General features: G+C 39.6%; 2 protein-coding genes across 4 annotated transcripts in view; both read right to left on the reverse strand.

Annotated features, from left to right (window-relative positions):
- The window catches only part of BRD4 (bromodomain containing 4), a 93154-nt gene extending 88621 nt beyond the window's left edge, over nucleotides 1-4533 (reverse strand). The window contains exon 1 of one of the 2 annotated variants that reach the window (XM_083357064.1): nucleotides 4359-4533. The gene's annotated coding sequence lies outside the window, so the exon portion shown is untranslated. Of the gene's footprint in view, nucleotides 1-3645; nucleotides 3661-4358 lie in introns of those variants that run through there. The other variant, XM_083357065.1, reaches the window with a different exon arrangement.
- A 5468-nt stretch (nucleotides 4534-10001) lies between these two features.
- The window catches only part of AKAP8 (A-kinase anchoring protein 8), a 38863-nt gene continuing 28964 nt past the window's right edge, over nucleotides 10002-19900 (reverse strand). Inside the window, exons 11-14 of one of the 2 annotated variants that reach the window (XR_014491361.1) lie at nucleotides 17729-17859; nucleotides 14963-15058; nucleotides 13488-13681; nucleotides 11830-12060 (exon numbers count right to left, since the gene is read on the reverse strand). Coding sequence is in view for 1 of the 2 variants with exons in the window: in XM_083353906.1 (XP_083210032.1) it covers nucleotides 11629-12060; nucleotides 14963-15058; nucleotides 17729-17859 (659 nt within the window). In the remaining variant the exon portion in view is untranslated. Of the gene's footprint in view, nucleotides 12061-13487; nucleotides 13682-14962; nucleotides 15059-17728; nucleotides 17860-19900 lie in introns of both variants that reach the window. The other variant, XM_083353906.1, reaches the window with a different exon arrangement.

Raw genomic sequence — 19900 nt, forward strand, 5'->3', positions numbered from 1 at the left:
CTATCACACTGCTTTAGATATTTGTCAAAGGTATTTGGAGGACACCAAGTTCAACACTGCTGCTCTTAGGAACAACTGATTCAAAATATGTATATGATCTAAGATCTCAAATCAGTAAATCAAATTTTTAAAACCACTACTAAATCCTTCCACTTATATAGCAATTAAAATAAAGAAAAAAAACCTGCAAGATTCCTATGCTTCCAAAAACTCACGTAGAAAGTCCCAGAGCAAATTGTCACAGTAAAGACATATTCTAGACCAGACATGTCAAACCTGACGTTGCGCAACGTATTGGGACAGTTTTGCCATTGCCAGCAATGGGGTGAGTGCGGCTTCTGTATGACGCATCCAGTTTGACACCCCTGTTCTAGACCAGTTTCTCAATTGTGGCAACTTTAAGATGGGTTGAATTCTCTAATTAGTATGTGGGCTGGGGAAATTTTGGGAGTAGAAGTCCACATGTCTTAAAGTTGCCAGCGTTGAAAAATGGTGCTCTAGGTTCTCTTCTGAATTTCCACCTATTCCCTATCCAAACAATTAAAATACTGTCAATTTCCAGGGTTCTAAAAAGTGAATATTGAAGTCATTATTAACATCAATTATATCACTGCTACTTTTTTTTACTACAGGTAATCCTCAACTTATAACCATGTATTTAGCACATGTTCAAAGTTACAATGACACTGTAAAAATGACTTACCACCAGTCCTTGCTTACTATCATTAGAGCCTCCCCATGGACATGTGATCAAAATTGAAATGCTTAGCAACCAGCATGTATTTACAACAATTGCAGCACTCCATGGTCATATGATCATCATTTCTGACCTTCTAAGCTTGTTTCTGTTGATGGGGAAAACTGAATTCCCTTTACAACTGCAGTAATTCATTTAACAACCATGGGAAAAAGTTGTAGGAACAAGCAAGACTCATTTAACAACAGTTTTCTTTAACAGAAATTGTAATCTCAATTTCTGCAAGAACTATCTGTTGCTAAGCACCTGAATTTGGATGAGTTATCTGCCAGGCTGGATTTTAACTGTCATCTGTTGCCATCTACCATGGCAATATATTTTAAGAACTGCAATCTATAATACATGGAGGGCCCGCCTCCATCAGAATATAATTCATATAAACATCAGATATATTTGTGAATATTGACTACTTAATGCTAAGCAGTTTACATTATAATGATAAACACTTAGGGCTGAGTTTTCCACAAAGGTGAATGTTCAGATCTGATTATTCATTTGAGGAAAAGAATGCTCCACTGACACCAAATATATTGATATATTTCATATATGGAAGTGCAGTCTCACATACTGTGATGTGTAAAAGCCATTAAGTTTATTTAGCATACTTTTCAAAAACGTAATACAAATTTTAAACTACACTCAAAGCAAATGAAAGGCAGAATTGTCTCCCCACAAATCAGTTTTGCCTACATCAGACATGTCAAACACAAGGCCCGGGGGCCAGATCCGGCCCGTGAAGTGGTTTCATGCGGCCCGCAAAGCCATCCTGGAAACAGTGAGGGAACGGCCCCCACTGCCTTGGCCCTGGCCCAGAGACCCTCCTTCTGCCAGAGACCCTCAGATCTGTCCCACTCCTGCCCAGGCCCCCATAGGCACCCTTGATGAGAACAATGTAGACCTGGCCATGCCCACCCAGTAGGCCATATGCACTTTAGCCATGCCCACCCAGTAGGCCATGCCCACCCAGGCCACACCCACCCGGCCCCTGAGGGCAACCGCAATGCTGATGCGGCCCTCAATGAAATTGAGTTTGACACCCCTGGCCTACATGATCAATACAGTCACAGCTTTGTGACTTTTCTGTGTCCAGAAAATGATTTGCTGAAATCCTAGAGAAGGGGTAGCTATGTTGCAGATAAATCTGCAGTGAAAATGGAAATTTTTATGCAGAATAAGCTAAATTGTAATTGTAACAATAATTCTACCAATCCTAAAAGGTTCTGGTGACAATTTCTATACTTCATATTTGCAATTATGTACAATTGGACTATCTAAACACTTGATAATGGAATTATTTTAAAAATCAAAATAGAGTATTTCCTTTCAAGTAGCAGCTTCTTTTTCAGTAATCTACAATTGTTCACCTTTAATATAGCACACAATCTATTAGATAGTATTCATGACAGCAAGCTAATTTGAGTAAGATTCATTTACTATCTCTGCTGGGGTGATGGAATTGAGAAAGGAGAAATACAAAGTACTTTCTTTTGCAGAAATATTTACTTCAAGAACCTATCTGAATTAAATTTCCAAACTATCATATACCAGCTCTTTGGACCAAACAAAATTCCTGAAATCATGACATAAACTGATTGTCCATTTATAAGCCTTCTAAGTAAGTTGCAAACAGGTTCTTACATATATACTGTATTAAGAATCAAGATGAAAAAAGTAAATAAACTACTTTTATACAAGGCAACTGCACAGTCAGGGAGATACCTGGTTAGGTAAATATAAGTATATCTATAACCAGTGAAAGACTGAGTGATTGTAATATAAAAATACATATAATGATGACTAAACCACTTTGATAATTGACCAGGATTTCCAAGTTCTATTTTCTTGTTATTTACAAGACGACTGTTTACCCCAAACCAACCTATCAGTTTAGGTTGAGAGGCTGATTAATAATACCAAACAAAATATTTGATATTGTAAATTTTATTAGCCACCTAAAACTGCAACATACCTCTAAAATTAAACAAAAACAGGAGCTAATTGATTGTGCCATTGCACATTAAGCATCGTGCACTTTACAAAATCCAATAATATGCTAAAATTACTTTTAACTATCTAGATAACCATTCAAGAATTAGTGAGTTATCCCCTGACTTGTTAAAATGGGCATATTTTACATTTTGAAACTGCTTTCGAAAGTGAGACAGCATATTAGAACCTCAGATTTCATTCATCGAAGTTTTCTTTTTTTTAAAAGACCTAGTAGGAAAGGTATCTTTCAGATTAGTTAAGTAACAAGACGCACAGCTTCTTCTGCTTTTTCTAAATAAATACCTGGATCGTAATCCTTATATTTGAGACCACACAGAACTTTTTTTGCCTCACGCTAAGCGTTTTATTTGACTGCCTAGGAAAAGAACGGGGAAAGAGAGAATTGGAAACGTGTAGAGAACGTGTGAAGGGGAAGAGAAAGTTTAGGGAAATCACAAGGCAGGCAGCTGAGTTTTAAAACGAGCCGTTAAGGGGTCAAGGGCCGGCAGCGCGTACCATCTGGTCACAAGCTGCCATCTCGACACGGAGGCCAAGCGCGGCCTGGCTAAGTCAGGGATGCGGCGCCGCGCCTTTCCCGATCAGGTTACAAAACAAGAGAAAGGCTGGGAGCCAAGAAAGGACCAGTTCCAGCTACGGAAACAGCCGGCCAAGCGTCCGCTCTCAGTTGAGTCTCGGCGAGCCAAGGCAGGCACAAGCCGACCTCTCCTGAAATGCCAGGTGGGGGCGGCGCTAGGAGAGGAGCAGCGCCAGGCCGGGCCTACGGGAACCGCCGCCTTCAGCAGGCGGGCACGGCGCGAAAGGCGGAGCGGCCGAGAGGCGCTCCTTCCAGAGCCAGCCAGCCAGCCTTCCCGTCCCCCTCACCAACTCTCGCTGCCTACCAGCCGGCTGCCTTCCAGGCCCGGGCCGCAGCCGCTACCACCACCACCGCCGCTTCCCCCTCCTGCTCGACGACAAAATGGCGGCGGCAGGAAGTATCATCAGCACCCGCCCCGCCCAGGCTCCCTCACTGCGCCACCCGCGCACTAGACCGGACTCCCCGGCGGGGAGAGTCTCCTCTCTTTCGACGCACGGACAGAGATCTACCCCAGGGCGCAGCCATCCGGACAGCCGGCCAAGGCGGGAAGCGCTCTGGAAACGGATGCCCGAGTTCCTAGCGGGATACGTGCTGAGGACACGGACGCGCTTACGATAATCGCGTATCCTACAGGGAAAAACGACGACGCGCTTACGCAAACTCCGCATCCTCTCCAAACCCTCCTCAGCACCTACCGCAATCCGCGTAACCGTGCAAAAGACCAAATCGACTACCAGGCAATCGCCCCGAATACAATTTGTCCGGTAACTACGAAATATACGTAAAGACCAACAGAGAAAAACGCTCCTTTCGCTCTCAGAAAAACCCTAGGAAAAGCTCCATCACCAAACGGCGCAGATTCAAAAGACTTTTGCGCAATAGGCCCCGGCGCAAAATACGTAATCCGCCTGACGCAACGGTCACATTACGCAATGCGGGTTACGCCGGCAAGGCAACGTAATTACCCAAGGAGAATACCAACCTCCGCAGCCTCTCCCGGCCCGGCCCAGCTCTTACCTGATACCAAACGATAAGCCGGAGCAGGCTGCGTTGCCCACCGAACTTCTTAGCCGAGCAAATACCGTATAGCCCCGGCCGCAGACAAGGCTCCACGCTCCGCCCGGAAGGTCGAGTACCACAAGAAAAAAAAACGACTAAAGCAGACCGAGCGACGGGCAGCGGGACCAGCAACGGCGGCACTACGCTGACCTCACCGCGCAGCGCGTGACGTCATCACGTAGCAAGCCCCGCCTCGCGTAAAACAGAGGACTTCGAATTCTCTGTCTTCGGACACGCCTCTCGAATCGAACAGTCAGTCCTGCGACTGGCCAGAAGTGAGATTGCTTTCGTTTCTGCGACGGGACTCGCGAGCGAGCGGGATGGAGAGTTGACGGTGCCTCCGTCTTTAAAAGATCTCTGTTGCTAAAGGCACTGCCTTTCCTTCAATAATGTCGCAGTCACGAGCGGTTCCCCCCCCTCCCCTCTTAAGCTTTCTCTCCAGCAACGAAACCAGCCTCAACAAGCCGGAAGATCAAAGTTCCTCTCCCGCTTTGCCAAGATGCAGCGTTCCAGATCGGTCCATCGGTGAGCACAGAAATCAGATCAAGGTCCGAATTCACGTGCCGCCGCTTTTGGTCTGAAGAGTTTTATACACGGCGTTACTCTTTATGAAGTCTCTGCTGGTTCCGAGCCTTTTTTTTTTTTTTTGCTTCCTCAGGCTGAGTTCTCCGTGATGATGATGATGATGATGATGATGATGATAACTTTATTGTCACTTTGAATGTACACCAATCACTTTCCCCCAAAGCCGGGCTCCTAGATCCGACCTGCAAAAAAAAAAAAATCAGGACGACCACTAGATGGGTTCGCGGGATTTTTTTATTTTGTTTTTAATCTCTCTGCTGCCCTCTAGTGATATTTTCATTTTTTTGCTCTCCACCTCTGAAGATCCGACCGAGTATATAAGACACGGAAGCGCGTCGCTGGTGCACTTACAGACCAAACAAGCCTTTCTGTCAGAAAGCCTTCCCGCCGTGCAAATGTACTGATTTTGCCGGAAAACTGCTCTGAATCTGAGGAAGCAACGCCCCTGCTTAGAGTATCTAGGGCAGGGGTAAGCAACCGTGGCTCTTTTATGACTCATGGACTTCAACTCCCAGAATTCCTGAGCCAGCATAGCTGGCTCAGGAATTCTGGAAGTTGAAGTCCATGAGTCATAAAAGAGCCACGGTTGCCTACCCCTGATCTAGGGAGATTCTCAGTCATCCAGGTTATGCTTTTTTCACCAGGCAACTGGATTTTCTTGTTTTTCCTTTGAAGACGTTTCGCTTCTCATCCCAGAAGCTTCTTCAGCTCTCCTCTTCAGCTTCTTGAATGAGAAGCGAAACGTCTTGAAAGGAAAAACAAAGTCCAGTTGCCTCGTGAAAAAAGCATCTTTGGGGCCCCCTACAGTGATTGCTTGCAAGTCTCTCTCCTGACCTGCCTGAGCAGGGGGTTGGACTAGATGACCTCCAAGGTCCCTTCCAACTACTACTACTTCTTCTTCTTCTTCTTCTTCTTCTTCTTCTTCTTCTTCTTCTTCTTCTTCTTCTTCTTCTTCTTCTTCTTCTTATTATTATTATTATTATTATTATTATTATTATTATTATTACCCCTTTCTCCACAGACCGAAGCTTGGTCTCCCAAACCCTCCTCTTGCTTCAGTTCCTTAAGAGAAAAGAACATCCGTGTAATAAAAGGTGCCCTCGCTCAATCCTCAGCATGCAGACCGACCGGCGGAGCGAAAGGAGCGTCCTTGTTCGTGCCAAGGACTTTAACCATCCAGGCGCACTTACCTCCCAGCCTCCGAGGTTCTGGCGCAAATGACGAGCAGCCGCCTTGGAACGGAAGCTTTGCAAACCGGGCAAGCAATGAAAAATGACGCCTGCTTTCTCCTTGACAGTTTAGATTAAGTGGAATTTGGAGGGTTGCGAAACGGCCTGCATCCTTCTCCTCTCCGTAGAAGGGGGAAGTGGCGGCCGGCTAGGGCTACCATGAATCACTCACAGTGCCAGTTCGTAAGCATGCCTTGATACCCAGTACAGGTAGTCCTCGGCTTACGACCACAATTGAGCCCAACATTTCTGTTGCAAAGTGAGACATTTGTTATGTGAATTTTGCCTCATTTTACGACCTGGTCACAGTTGTTAAATGAATCACTGCAGTTGTTAGTGACTGGGTTGTTAAGTAGATTTGGCTCATTTACTTTGCAAATGCAGGTGGCAAATGGTGATCACATGACCCTGGGACACTGCAACCGTCATAAATATGAATCAGCTCCCAAGCATCTGAATTTTGATCACATGACTATGGGAATGCTGCAATGGTCTTAAAATATGAAAATCGGTCGTAACTCACTTTTCTCTGTCATTTTAACGTTGACCAGTCACTAAATTGTAGGAAGTCAGCACCCTTCTCCTAGAGAAGGAAATATTTGGGGGATATTTTAAAAAAGGCAGAATATTATATTTCCCCAAAGGAATAAGAGAAAATCGTAGGTAGAAATCACACATCCCAAGCCTCTCTGCCCCAAGCAGAAAACAGCTCTTACAAATGCAGGTTTGGAGATTCATTCAAGAAAACGGGCCAGGAACCTTGCAGCTGGTGGGATTAGAAAGACAAACTCCTAAGATCCTCAAAACTAAGCATGCACAACTTTCAATTTCTCTTTAGAAGTTAGGTTTATAGTCCCTAAATTACCCTGAGTTTATTAACATTTACTTTTGAAGCCCAAATGTTCGATTATGCTGTTTTGTTTCCTTTGATTTCCTCAACTATGCCTTTCCTATTCATTACTATTAAATCAGGGAGAATCAATTTTTTTAATTTAAAAGAAGCAGTTTACTCTGTAAATTTGCAGAATTCTGGTCAAGGACCACAATAAAGAACTAACTGACTGGTTGGTTTTCTTGTGTAGATGACAGTTGTCTGCAAGAAAGCAGACATACATGTGCTACATCTATACATTTAACCTCAACTCCATTTTTGAAAATGTGTGGCTATAGCACATCCATTTTGGGAAATGGAGGTACATTTGCTAACTGAAACAGAGGAATAAATTATACATCCCCAAATGCTGGCCCAAAGTCTCTATTACAATATTTAACTCAGCAGAATTTGAAAACTTTTCAGGTTGCAAGTACACAAGATGGTTCTGTCATGCTATAAAAAAAACCACTAGGGCAAAGTTGAGTCTAAACACTAACATTTTCCCCAATATCTAAGTTGATCCTTAGCTCTTTCAATTCCACAGTTCTGTGATTAATTTGTATCAGCAGACCTACAGAATTAAGGCAAATGTCATAAATTAACACCAATGTCACAAATTAACAATTAAAACCAAATAATCAATACATTTGTCAAAGCCTTCTCCGATAGAAAATCTCCAAAAGTTTTCCACTGTGACTCTTAGCTATTCTTATCTTTTTCTCCAATAGTTCTGCTTCCTTCTTTACAAACATATCGGAAGAAAATGTTACCTAACCAGTATAGTAACAAATCTGTGGGTTTGTGGTGTATAGTTTTCAGTAGCACATGACTATGAGCAGTCAGTTGATTCAAACTGTAGCTCAAAATATATGGAATAATCATATTATACACCCTAATTTACTCACTACTTCTGTATTAAATGAAAGTTTGCAGATCTTGATAAAAATCATTTATTGTGAGGAATTTCTTTATACCGAGTCTATATCTCTGGAAACAATAATGAACAGAAAAACACCTATATTAAGCAATATACATGCAACTTTTTCAGAACTGTGATGACATTAGAACATTGTTTCAGATATAAAATGGAAATTTATCAGTTGTTATGCCAAACAGAATATTGAAGGAAAGTTCCATTCTCATAGAAAATGATAGGTAGAGCATACAATTTTCCAAATTCCATCAGTAGAGGGAGTTTTTTCATAAGGATTCTGTCCTGGGCCAAGTAGTTTTCAGTATTTTCATAAAGGGAGTAAAAAGAGATAAAACTGCGCTCAGAAAATTTGCATATAATACAATGTTGGAGTGTATTGCTAACACTTCAGATTTTGATAGTCTTGAACACTGGACCCTTCTAACAAAACACAATTAATTGGTAAGAAATGTAGGGCTGTGAAGTTAGGTAGGAAAAACTGGATGCAAGCTACAACACAGAAAATATTGAGATGTCCTAGTACACCACAGGTTAAGTATGAATCAGTAATATTTGACAGAGGTACTATAATGTCTATCAGAATCAACATATGTATGAGATCCCTGGAAGCTAGTTTTCTATGCTGACTGATGAGATCACACCTGGAATACTGTTCCCAATTCTTAACACCCTAATACTAGAAAATGCTGAGCCGGAAAGAGTAGTGTGAAGATGGTGAAAGAATTAAAAAACTGGGTATGTTAAACCTAAAAAGGTATGAAGAGTGTTCCCTCCATTAGTAGATCAGACCAAAGGGTGAACTCCACAGGAAAACATAAGTATACAGGTAGATGTCAGGTGATTATGGCAATTGGAACTGGAGCTTCCATCGCTAAGCAATGTCATAAAGTGCAATGTCATTTAGCAAGAGCAGTTCTAAGATTGGAGTTAGTCTTAAGGTCATTAAGTGAGGACCATATGGGTTGTTGACCAAAGACCTCACTTGACTGCAGCTTCTGACTTCCTGCTGGCTTCCCCATTGACTTCACTTGTGGGGAACCAATACAGAAAGTTGGAAATTGTGATCATGCAATTGTGAGGATGCTGCAATGACTGCAACTACAAGGATCCATTGTTAAGTACCATTCACTCAGTGCCATCCTAACCTTGAACAGTAGTCAAAAATGGTTGCAAGCTGAGGATTTCCTATACTTTATTGAGATAAATAATATCAAACTCTTGCATAGGTGATTGTATTATCCCTCCTGTCCTTTTTTTACCTCAGTGAATCGGGGAGATGTTTCTACTTCCAAATATTAGTTTCCCAGAACTTAGAATGTTTCAGCCCTCTTTGACTATAGGAAGACACAACAGCAATGCTCCAATACTTAGTGCTGTCATAGGGAAAAGGATATGGGTGTATTACCCATACCTCACAAGGTAAGAACAGAACAGGTGAAAACTTTACAAAGGAAGAGTTACACTTGAAATTAGAAGGAATTTCCTGAAATCAACATTAAAGAATGGAACAGCCTGCCTTTTGGAATCGTACATTTCACGTCATCATGGCAGTTTTTGAAGCAAAGTTTGCAAAGCCATTTTAACTGGGATAGTATGAGGATTCTTGTCTTGGGCAAGGCACTGTAATATACCTCCAATGTCTTTCCAAATTCTGACTATTATGCATGCATCTGAAGTAAATTGATAATTAAAAAAACTTATGTAATTAGCAGTTTGTTATTCATTAAACAGACACGTGACTGTTTTGCTTGCAGAAAATGGGCATGGACTCCCCCAGCTAGAAATTATACACAAATTTGGAAATTTCTGCCCACACATATTCCGCTAAGTACTTGAAGTTATAGCATATCAGCCATGTGTATACTGTAGAGCCCTACCATTGTGGTTTATTCAATACAGATTGATAAACAAATCACTTAGTGCAATGTGATGACTAGGTCCTTGGAAATGAAGCACTCATGAAATGCAAAAAAAAAATGTTCATGGCCAACAGTAGGTATTTTAATTCCAGCTATCAACAGTTCTGAATGATCTTACTAACAAATGTTGATGGAAGCCATAGTCTGCTTTACAAGCTGTTGTGAATGGAAACCAATACATTTACTAAAATAGTGACACATTCAAAAACTAGGTAAGACCTCATTCCCATGCCATCCTTGGTTCTTGTTTTATGCATAGTTTTAAATTTTTAATTCCTTTTCTATTTATCTTTTGATTTGTAAGCTGTCCAGGGTTGTCTAATCAGGGACCTAGGCAGCATATAAATGTAATAAATAAAATAAATAAAACTTCAAAATAGGTCACTTTTGTGGAGCTTTATAATATGATCTCAGGAACATCTACATTTTCTCATAGCAACTGGATAGAATATAAGGATTCTTCTGCCCATTTTGAATACACAACTACTGACAGAAGAAAAATGCTTAGAAATCATTTAAAACATATGATTTAGATAGTCAATAATTTGTGAACATAGTTATGCAATTAAAATCATTTATGTGCAGAAAAAAACAAAAGAATATTGTTAGAGAATATTTTTGTCTCTGTTTTTCCCTCATGAAAAATTGAAATTGTTATTATTGTATATAATTGAATCAAAATTTTGATCTGGAATTAATATTTATCCAGCTTTTTATACACTATCAGATGTCTGCACCCTGAACTACAATAATCAATACAGGTCTTTTAGCTCGAGCAAATTATGTTTTCAGTACCTGTTTTGGAGCCAGTTAAACTAACACCAGACAGTAATTTTCCATGTTGGAAGTTTATTTAATTGCTAATTCAACAAAAGAAGTGTTCATTCTACTTTAAAATGTTATGCTACAAGCATCAATCATAACAATTTATGTTTTGCTGCTCTTGGTATTGCTTCATTATTCCTGGCCTGGAGCAGTTTTTGGCAATCTACTCTGAATAATACCTCTCTGACAGATTTTGAGAGAAAAGAGGGAAATGAGAATGCAGTCTTGCTATAGTATTACTCTTCGTGTATGCTTCTCTACCAACATAATGAAGCACCAGCTTATCATTCCCCATATAATTTCTGAAATAATGCACAGCATAAACGACAACTCAAGTGTGATACACAGTAGGTTTGTGCTTAACATTTTGCATATAATTACAGATGCTATTTTTCATGCAATACTGCAAACTGGATAAATGACATTAACAGCCGTTATGGCAGCAAGTTCTTTCTTCCAGAAAATTAAATGAATAATCAATTTTATAGGGGAAAAAAAAGACATTTAACATCCACTCCCTCCCTAATAAGAAGGTTTAATTCTGTTTTCAAAAAATGAAGCTATATTTTCTTTCTGCATCGGAAAGAGAAAGCCAAAAGGATCTCAATATCAACACGACTTATTTATTTCTATTTGTTCTAAGTGCGGGTTACAGCTAAGTAACCTGACCAGCTTGCCAATTACTTCTTCACGATACAGCACAAGAGTGTTTCCCAGACAGAAAGATGAATCCTTTGCTTCAGACAAAAACAAAGTTAGCAACAATTCAGGAATATACATCAAAAGATTATGAAGAGGGAGTACTGAAAAGATTATACAGCCAAGCAGGAAAAACACCTCCACACCATCAATTCAACTTGGGTCATTCCTGAGACAGCTCTGGATTTGTTACCCCCACAGGATCCTCCTCAACGCTGCTGCTCTCAGCTCTTACTATTTCAGGGTTGTTTTCCTTCCCTATCTCCACAAACTGCTGTTTTTCCACTTGGACTTCTCCAGCTTTCTCATCGAGATTTCCTTGAGGAGGTACTTCTGCTGTTTCTGATACACCCGGTCTCTCTTCTGCCTGTTCTTCCTTCACTTCAGATTCACCTTTTGTAAAACCTGGAGCCGAGCAAGGTGCTTCATCCTCTTCTGCTTTACTAGATTCACTGACTTCACTGGTTTCCATGGCCTCCCCAGTATTCTCCCTTTTCTCTATACTGGCGCTTTCCTTTTCGCCTTCAGCACCTTCCAAAACTTCAGACTCTTCAACCTCTTGGTCAATACTTTCATCTGTAAACGGATCGTCACCCTGATGAAGGGAGGAAGTAGAATGTTATCAGTCTTTAATCATCTGACCTTGGCTTAAGAGACTCTCAGACCTAGAACACATAAGTTGAAAACTGAATGTCTGAAAAGTGAGCATCTATTTCAGTGCAGAAGGACTCCTCCTTCTGTCTCAAATTACCCAAGAAATTGTTTCTATATTTTATTCAAGTTTTTTTTACATATGTTTTTTGGCCACTAAACTTCCTGAGACTGGCTAAGTCTCTGACTTCCAGTAGGAAGTATGGACTCCGTAAGTTCACTATGGATTTATGAGAGCAATTTTATACAATAGGTAAATGGAGTAAATATTAGGTAAAATACAGTACTTGTGACCTCTGAAGATTATTTATCTCTCAAATTACTTTTAGAGCATACAAATTAGGGGCAGAAACTCCAATCTTTAAGAAATGGCCAATTTTATTCAACAGTCAACATGTCAGCTCTTTCAGATCCTATTAGCAAAGTCCAACATTGACTCAGAGCTATAATTAATAATGGATACTTACAGATTTCAGTGGTATTATTAAGTAGATTACTTTCTGTGTCTAACAACACTATGTGACAAGTGTACTGGGAATTGTACACATAGAAGCCATGCTAATTTTATTCAGATTGAGGTCAGATTTTGGCACTGTCTACCACAGGAACAGAGCTTTGTTTAGCTCTAGAGGATTTTGGTTCTTTAATAAAGAAAATACCATATGAAAGCATCAGGCATACATTAATGATATGCCTACCCATACCGTGATACTATCCTAAATCACTATGTTCCCTACTCCCCATCCTTGTAACTCTTCTCTGTGTACAACAAATAGCAGCAGCCGGTTAAGGGCAGAATCTAGCCAATTACCTGATCACATAGAAGCAACAATTTCTGAACTCCTATATTCATGGGGGAAGTAAGTGAAGAGTCCTGTGCCTCTCTGTATCCAATGAATCCCACCCACAAAACTGGGCTGAATAATAATAGTAATGATTTCTGCATCCAGAAATTAAGAATCTGTTCTATGATCCAGCAGGATCAAATTCGGACCTGACTGCTTCCATGAAAGAAGATTCATGCATGGGTAACATAAGCAGCGTCATCTTCTTTGACTGAAAAATCAGCCAAGTGGCCTTATTTATTGATGTTCTGGACTTTTTAAAGAGCATTAGGCTCTCCCCTGCAATTTGGATTTGTCCATTAATCGCTATTAAAGAAAATGGGTAGAGGGATTCAGAGTCCCAGACTGGTGGAGACTGTCACAGGCTTCCTCAGGAAGGGCAAGGTGCCATCATCCTTTAGGACAGGAAGCATTAGGTTAGTATTCAAGACTCATCTCTTGATGTCAACAATCTCACCCTGCCTTCATCCTTCCTTTCTTGGGGAAGGTGATGAGAAGTGTTTTGATGGGGCATCTCTGGCATTACCTGGAATCCTTAGATTTCTTTCACCCCTTTCAGCTTGGTTTTGCACCTGGGTATGGTACGGAGACAGTGCTGGGTGGGTCGAAGATCTCCTCCTGCTGATGGACAAAGGTCAGGTGTCCATGCTGATTCTGTTAGACCTGTCGGCAGCCTTTGATACTGGTGATCATGAGGTGTTGCTGAGGCACCTGCGGACCCTAGCAGGGGTAGACGGAGTTGCGCTTGAGTGGTTCCATTTTTTTCCTCCGAGAGATCCCAGAGGGTGGCACTGGGCAACTACTCATCTGCCCCAGGGCTCTTTCATGTGAGCTACCGCAGGGTTTTATTTTGTCACCCCTCTTGTTCAACATGTATGAGAGGCCGCTAAGGGAAGACAGCCTCAATATTATGGGCCATCAGTACCAACAAGAGGCTGATGTTCTCAGCTCAAAGTCTCTTTCAATGGACCCAGAGAGCAATGTCTCGATTTTGCCAGTGCTTGCCTAGCAGGAACTAGTAAATTGGCAGGTGGTCAGTCTGAGTAAGACCAAAGTGTTGCCAGGGTGCAGACACACAAGACCCCATGATTCATGTTTCCCAAAAGAGGGTCCTGTTGAATCTTGGATTGCTCCTGGATTCCCAGGACATAGTAGCAGCCAAACTTGCTTTTCATCTTCACTTGGTCAGACGATTGCAATCTTTCCTCTCAGAAGTGGAAGTCATCAATTACCTATGACTATGTATGCTACATAAGAAAACCCTTGTCACCAGAGGTTTTCACGTGACATGCAAGTGCCCATCTAGGCATGCACTCTTTCTTTCCATCATGGGTTTATCACACTCCTGCTTTGGAGACTGTACTCTCTTTTCAATTCTTAGCAAGGCAAAATGCTAATCTGGCCTATACAGCCATATGCAAGTATTTTTTGTCACCTGATTTATCAGTGTCTAACAGTTGAGATTGGCTAAACCGAGGTCAATTATTTCCATACAGGATCTTTGGGAAGAATACAGGGAAATAAATGCTTTGATTTTGGAATGCTGGGAGATCAAAGCAGAGCTATTTTATTCAAGAAAGATCATTCCTTGCCTTAAGCAAGAAACCCAGTGCTTTATCCACAAACAAAAATATTTCAAGCAGTGCTGATTTGGGGCACTAAGTTTCCATTCAGCGGTTTTACTATACTGTTCTCATCAGATTTAATTTTAATTTCTTTATCACCACTTAAAAACAGCTAAAGACTTCTTATACACTTTCTGCTAATCAATAGAATAATATCCAATATATCTGAAAAAAAGTGAATTCCTTTGAGATAAACACTCTTTCTAGGCTCACACTATGTATAACTGGACAAATAGTATTGTTTCTTCATTTTATATGAAAGTTACATGCGGCATACTCAATAACTAATGAAATGCTCAGTCAAGACCAAACTGGAGTTTCTGCTCCACTGCTCTGACAGAAGCTGGACTGAGCAGCAAATATCCTGCTTTCTTACCTTAAGGTATTTTTCTAGCATTTTCACAATGTGCTTGCTATTTAGGACACTTTTAGCAATATGAAAACTAGCCTTCTTGAAATGTTCGGCTGCCATCTGAAAGAAAAAAACCCCCACATAAAATGTATAAGTAATTCTGATGATTAAATACAAAATATACACAAGTTGACATGGAAAATTACAAATATTTTAAGATTTAAAAAGTCAGCAAATTCTTTTTAGTAAACCTTTTGGGTTTTGGCCTACGCAGTTACATAGGATTCAATCTAGAGTTCCACTGTTTCCCTTACAGGACCCTGATCTTAAGGTAGAGTGGGATAAAACATTTTTTCTTCTGAGCTTATCTTGTCCTATGACAAGACTAGTTTGTTCCAGTTTGGAGAAAATTAATTCAATTCATTTTCCTCCAGCAGACCCTCAAGTAGGTTTCATTTCCTTTCATGTCTAGAAGACATTTTCCACTCATGGAAGCCATCTGTATCCAAACCATGTTAATCAAAATCTTTATAAAATTTGAATATAGAACAGGAAATTAAAATATGGTTGTGTAAAGCAGACGTTCTTCAAATGTCTTTGTTAAAGTCATCATACACAGCTATTAGTGAAAAAAGTGATACTGTATTATATTATTCTTGTTGTTATTATTAATAATTTATTTTCTATTATTTCAGTGATACTGTATTTCTACAATACTTTAAATCATTTATATTTCAAAAACTTTCTTAAGTCTATAAGTCATAAAACTTGTTTTTCCTTCCTGCAGTAAGAATGATTTATTTCATGTCTATTAACAGCATTCCTTCTCTTTTTTTATCAGTCTGGGTTAAAACCACTAATGATCACAATTTAGTTTAATGGCAGAAAACGTCAAACTTAATGCTTCTGAAAAAAACGAAAGCAGTCTTTATACTATGGAAATATTTCTATAATATTCATCATTTCTACTTAAACTGAAGTGTTTCTTACTTTATAAAGAGGATTGACAGTACACAAGCATAAGTATCTGAGAACACAAGCATGTATGTGATTCTGAACCTTATATTAACCTCTTTTTTTATACAGCAGGTTTGTTGGTATCAAACTGAAACTATCACACAAACAATAGTGAAAAAGTAAGTATACTCCTTTGACATTTTTAACACATTTTTTCACATATTTTAACATATAAGTATTTGATGTTAATTTTGACATTATTTTTTTAAAAAACATAAATGAAAATTTTGCATGTGGAAAAAGTACGTACGTCCTTATAGCTATCACCCTATAGTGCTCAAATATGAATCAGATGCATCAAATTAGGGGCAAACGATTAGAACATCATTAGAGATGATCTCGAAGGACAACTAGGTCTAGATCAGAAGAGCTCTCTAAGACTTTTAGAAAGAAGTTTAGAGATGTCTGTGAGTCTGGGAAGGGATTTTAAAAGGTCACCAAACAATTGGATATCAATCACTCCACTATTTGGAAGATCATCTACAAGAGGACAGGATTTCCAACAACTGCCAACTTGCCCGGGCCAGGTGGTTCCAGCAGGTTCATCCCAAGAGCAGAAAGTCAGATGCTCAAGGAAGTTGCTAAGAACTCCAGAATTTCACCATGTGACCCAAAGTGCAAAGATCTGCCATAAGAACGAAGGTGCACAAATTAGATCTCTGTACAGGCGAACCAGGAAAAAACCTTTACTGTCCAGAAAGAACATCAGGGCAAAATTAAAGTTTACTTATGAACATTTGAACAAAGGCAAGGATTCTGGGACAATGTATGCTGGATAGACGAGGCAAAGATAGGGTTATTTGGTCACAGTTCCAAAAGACATGCTTGGTGAAAACCAAAGAAAGCAGCATTTCAGCAGAAGAACCCGATACCACCTCTAAAGCATGGTGGTGAAAATGTTATGGTTTGGTGCTACTTTGTTGGATCAGAGTCTGAGCAGCTCACCATCACTGCATCCACTATTAATTCTTCATTGTAGAAGAGGGTGGATGAAGATAATGTGATAACATCTCTCAGAAGATTGGAGCTCAAGCAAAAGTGAACCGTCAATCACAATAACTCTTAAATGCCAGTAAATCCATCGAGGAATGGCTGAAAAAAATGAACAGAGACCTGGAACGGCCAAATCAAAGCCCAGATTTAAATGCCATGAAAAGGTTGTGGAGTGATTTGAACCAGGCTGTGCATGCAAGAACCCCTCCAACACTGTACAACTGAAAACATTTTTCACGGAGGAATGAAAAAAATTCATCCTAAACAATATCAGAGACTGTGAGAAAATTATAACAAAACCCTCACTTGAAGTTGTTTCTGCCAAAGAGGGTGTTATAAGTATTACAGCCAAGAGTGTACTTACTTTTTCCACAGAAAGATATGGCATGTCTGCCAATTTCTGTTTGAACAAATGATTGTCAATTTTTCATAGGTTTTTTTTTGTTTAATTACATCACCTTTATCTTTATATATTGTTATAATGAAGATAAATATTGGGATGTCGACATGTTAAAAAAAAGAAAAGCTTTACACAGGATGTACTTACTTTTCCACAGGTCGTTATTAATAGTTTGATCATTATAAAAGAATTATGTATACCACCTTGAAATGATTTGACTGACAAAAAAGGAGACATGAAAATTCTTTCTACTTTAACTGATCCCTGGATGAAAGATAGTTAATCAAATCAATGTATTTGTTCTTTCTACATGTTCACTTGCTGCAACACTTCCAGAGTTAATAGGCTTGTCCAAAAGTAAATGAATTAATTTTGCTTACTCTGCGATTCCTGTTGTGATCAACAGACCTCAGATGTCTCTGAAGAAGATGTTGTTGTGCAGGAATTAGCATGTCACAAGCCATACAATGAGCTGCTTCTATCTTCTTAAAAAAGTGCTCCTGGCCAATTCCTGAAAAGGTATAAATTAGATGTTTCCCATAAAACTGGAACATAAGTTATTGACAAAGTCTCAGATATGCTATTAAAAAAATTACCAAAGTTGTTCACATTCAATGCTGGGGTAATAGAAATGAAACTCATATTATTTACTAGAACAATAGCTATAGTCTGAATATGTAAACCAGACTTCCTTGTTTAAAAATGTGCATATGGTCATGATCACTAAAATGTCTATCAACCCATACAAGTTTAAAAAGTAACATCACTGAGAGCCAGTTTTGTGTTATGGTTAAAGTGCTGATCTAAAAACCAGGAGACTGTAAGATCTAGTCTTGCCTTAGGCATGAAAACCAGCTGGGTGACCTTGGTTGACCAATAGGAGGAGGAGAGAGTATTATGTATGTTTGCTATCTTGTGTTATTTATTAAAAAGCAAAGACAAAATAAAAATAAGTAATCATGAAGAAAATTGTCATTTTAAGATTATCATGTAATGTCTAATAGAAATATCAAGGGGATGCAAACATAAAGTAACGTTAAAGGAAGACATTTTAGCTGCACAGGAAAAATGAATTTAGCATATGGTGTTATTACATTTTTGGTAATGAAGTAATTCAAGATTTCTGATAAAAGTTCTTACGAAATTCTAAGGAACTGGTAATATAAACCTGAAAATAACTTATTTCACTGCTCTCTGTTTTTAGTTCAGTCCATCTTAGATAGGATTGCACAAAATTTGAGAAATCAGGAGCACAGCTCCATCCCCCAAACTCCCAAATGCAGCAAGAGGCCATAAGTGCCATCACAAGAGGTGTGACTGAAATAAAAAATCCCACCTAAGCAAAGTAAAGGTATTTCAGAGTTGTCAAAGAAAGGATTTGTCCCAATATTAATTTTAGAACAGCAAATAGCACATAGACTTGCATACCGCTTCATAGTGCTTTACAGCAGTCTCTGGGAGGTTTTCAATGTCAGCATATTGCCCCCAACAATCCGAATCATCATTTTACCAACCTTGGAACGATGGAAGGCTGAGTCAATCTCGAGCCTCGTCAGGATTGAACTCTAGGCTGTGGGCAGAGTTTGTCTGCAATACTGCATTCTAACCACTGTACCACCAGGGCTCAGGGTCTATGACAATTCATCACGGCCAACTCGCCACAGCCAACTTGTCATGGGGACAACTCGTTGCGGGACAAGAGTTATAGTAATACCAAAGAAATGGTAGAATAGAAACATTAAAGAAAGGATGGCCAAAGGAGGGACAGAATGAAAAGTGAATGACAAAAATGAAAATATTTTTTATTTATTTTAAATAATTAAATTGAATTGCTAAATTGTCTTGCAGCAAGCTGTCCCATGGTGAGATGGCCATGGCAAGATGTCCCATTGCGCAGGGCTCAAGTCTATTTATTCCTCTATTCTATTCTATATATTAGTCTACTCCACTAACTCCCTAAAAGAAGACAAATTGATAGTTTCACATGCTCTGGCTTTCTGATGCATAAGACAACCTTCCTAACCGGCTGCCTCTAGACATGTTGGGTTACAGTAAAGACTGAGCTTAAAAGCAGATGCTGGATCAGTCTCCCGCAATTCGGTGTTCTAAGTGTTCTTTTTCAATCTTTACGTTATCCTTGGAACTGCTGTGAATGACCAATTAAACCCAGACTCAAGGCACTCTCAGCAATTGAACTATATTGAGTGATATATATCGCAAGGACATGACTGTCCAGTCCAACCAAGGAAAGCTTTGCTCTAGCGGGAAAATTTTGGACAAGGGATATTGTGAATTTTTGAATTCCTGGAGAAAGAATAAAAAGAAATTTCTTAGCCTGAATGTTTCACAAGCTTAAGATAAAAATAGAATAATCTTGTGTTTAAAGCCCTGATTAAAAGAGGATGAAAATACAAATGTAAAATAAAAAAGTAATCTGACAAGAGATAAATAGCTTGTCTCCTTCTGTTGTTTTTTTGTTCCTCCTGCAGAGTACTGCATTTTCTTACTATATTCATGCTGTCTCAGGTTAGTAGTTATATTTTTCTTCTAAA

The sequence above is a fragment of the Vipera ursinii genome (assembly GCF_947247035.1).
Source record: "Vipera ursinii genome assembly, chromosome: 2".
NCBI lineage: Eukaryota > Metazoa > Chordata > Lepidosauria > Squamata > Viperidae > Vipera > Vipera ursinii.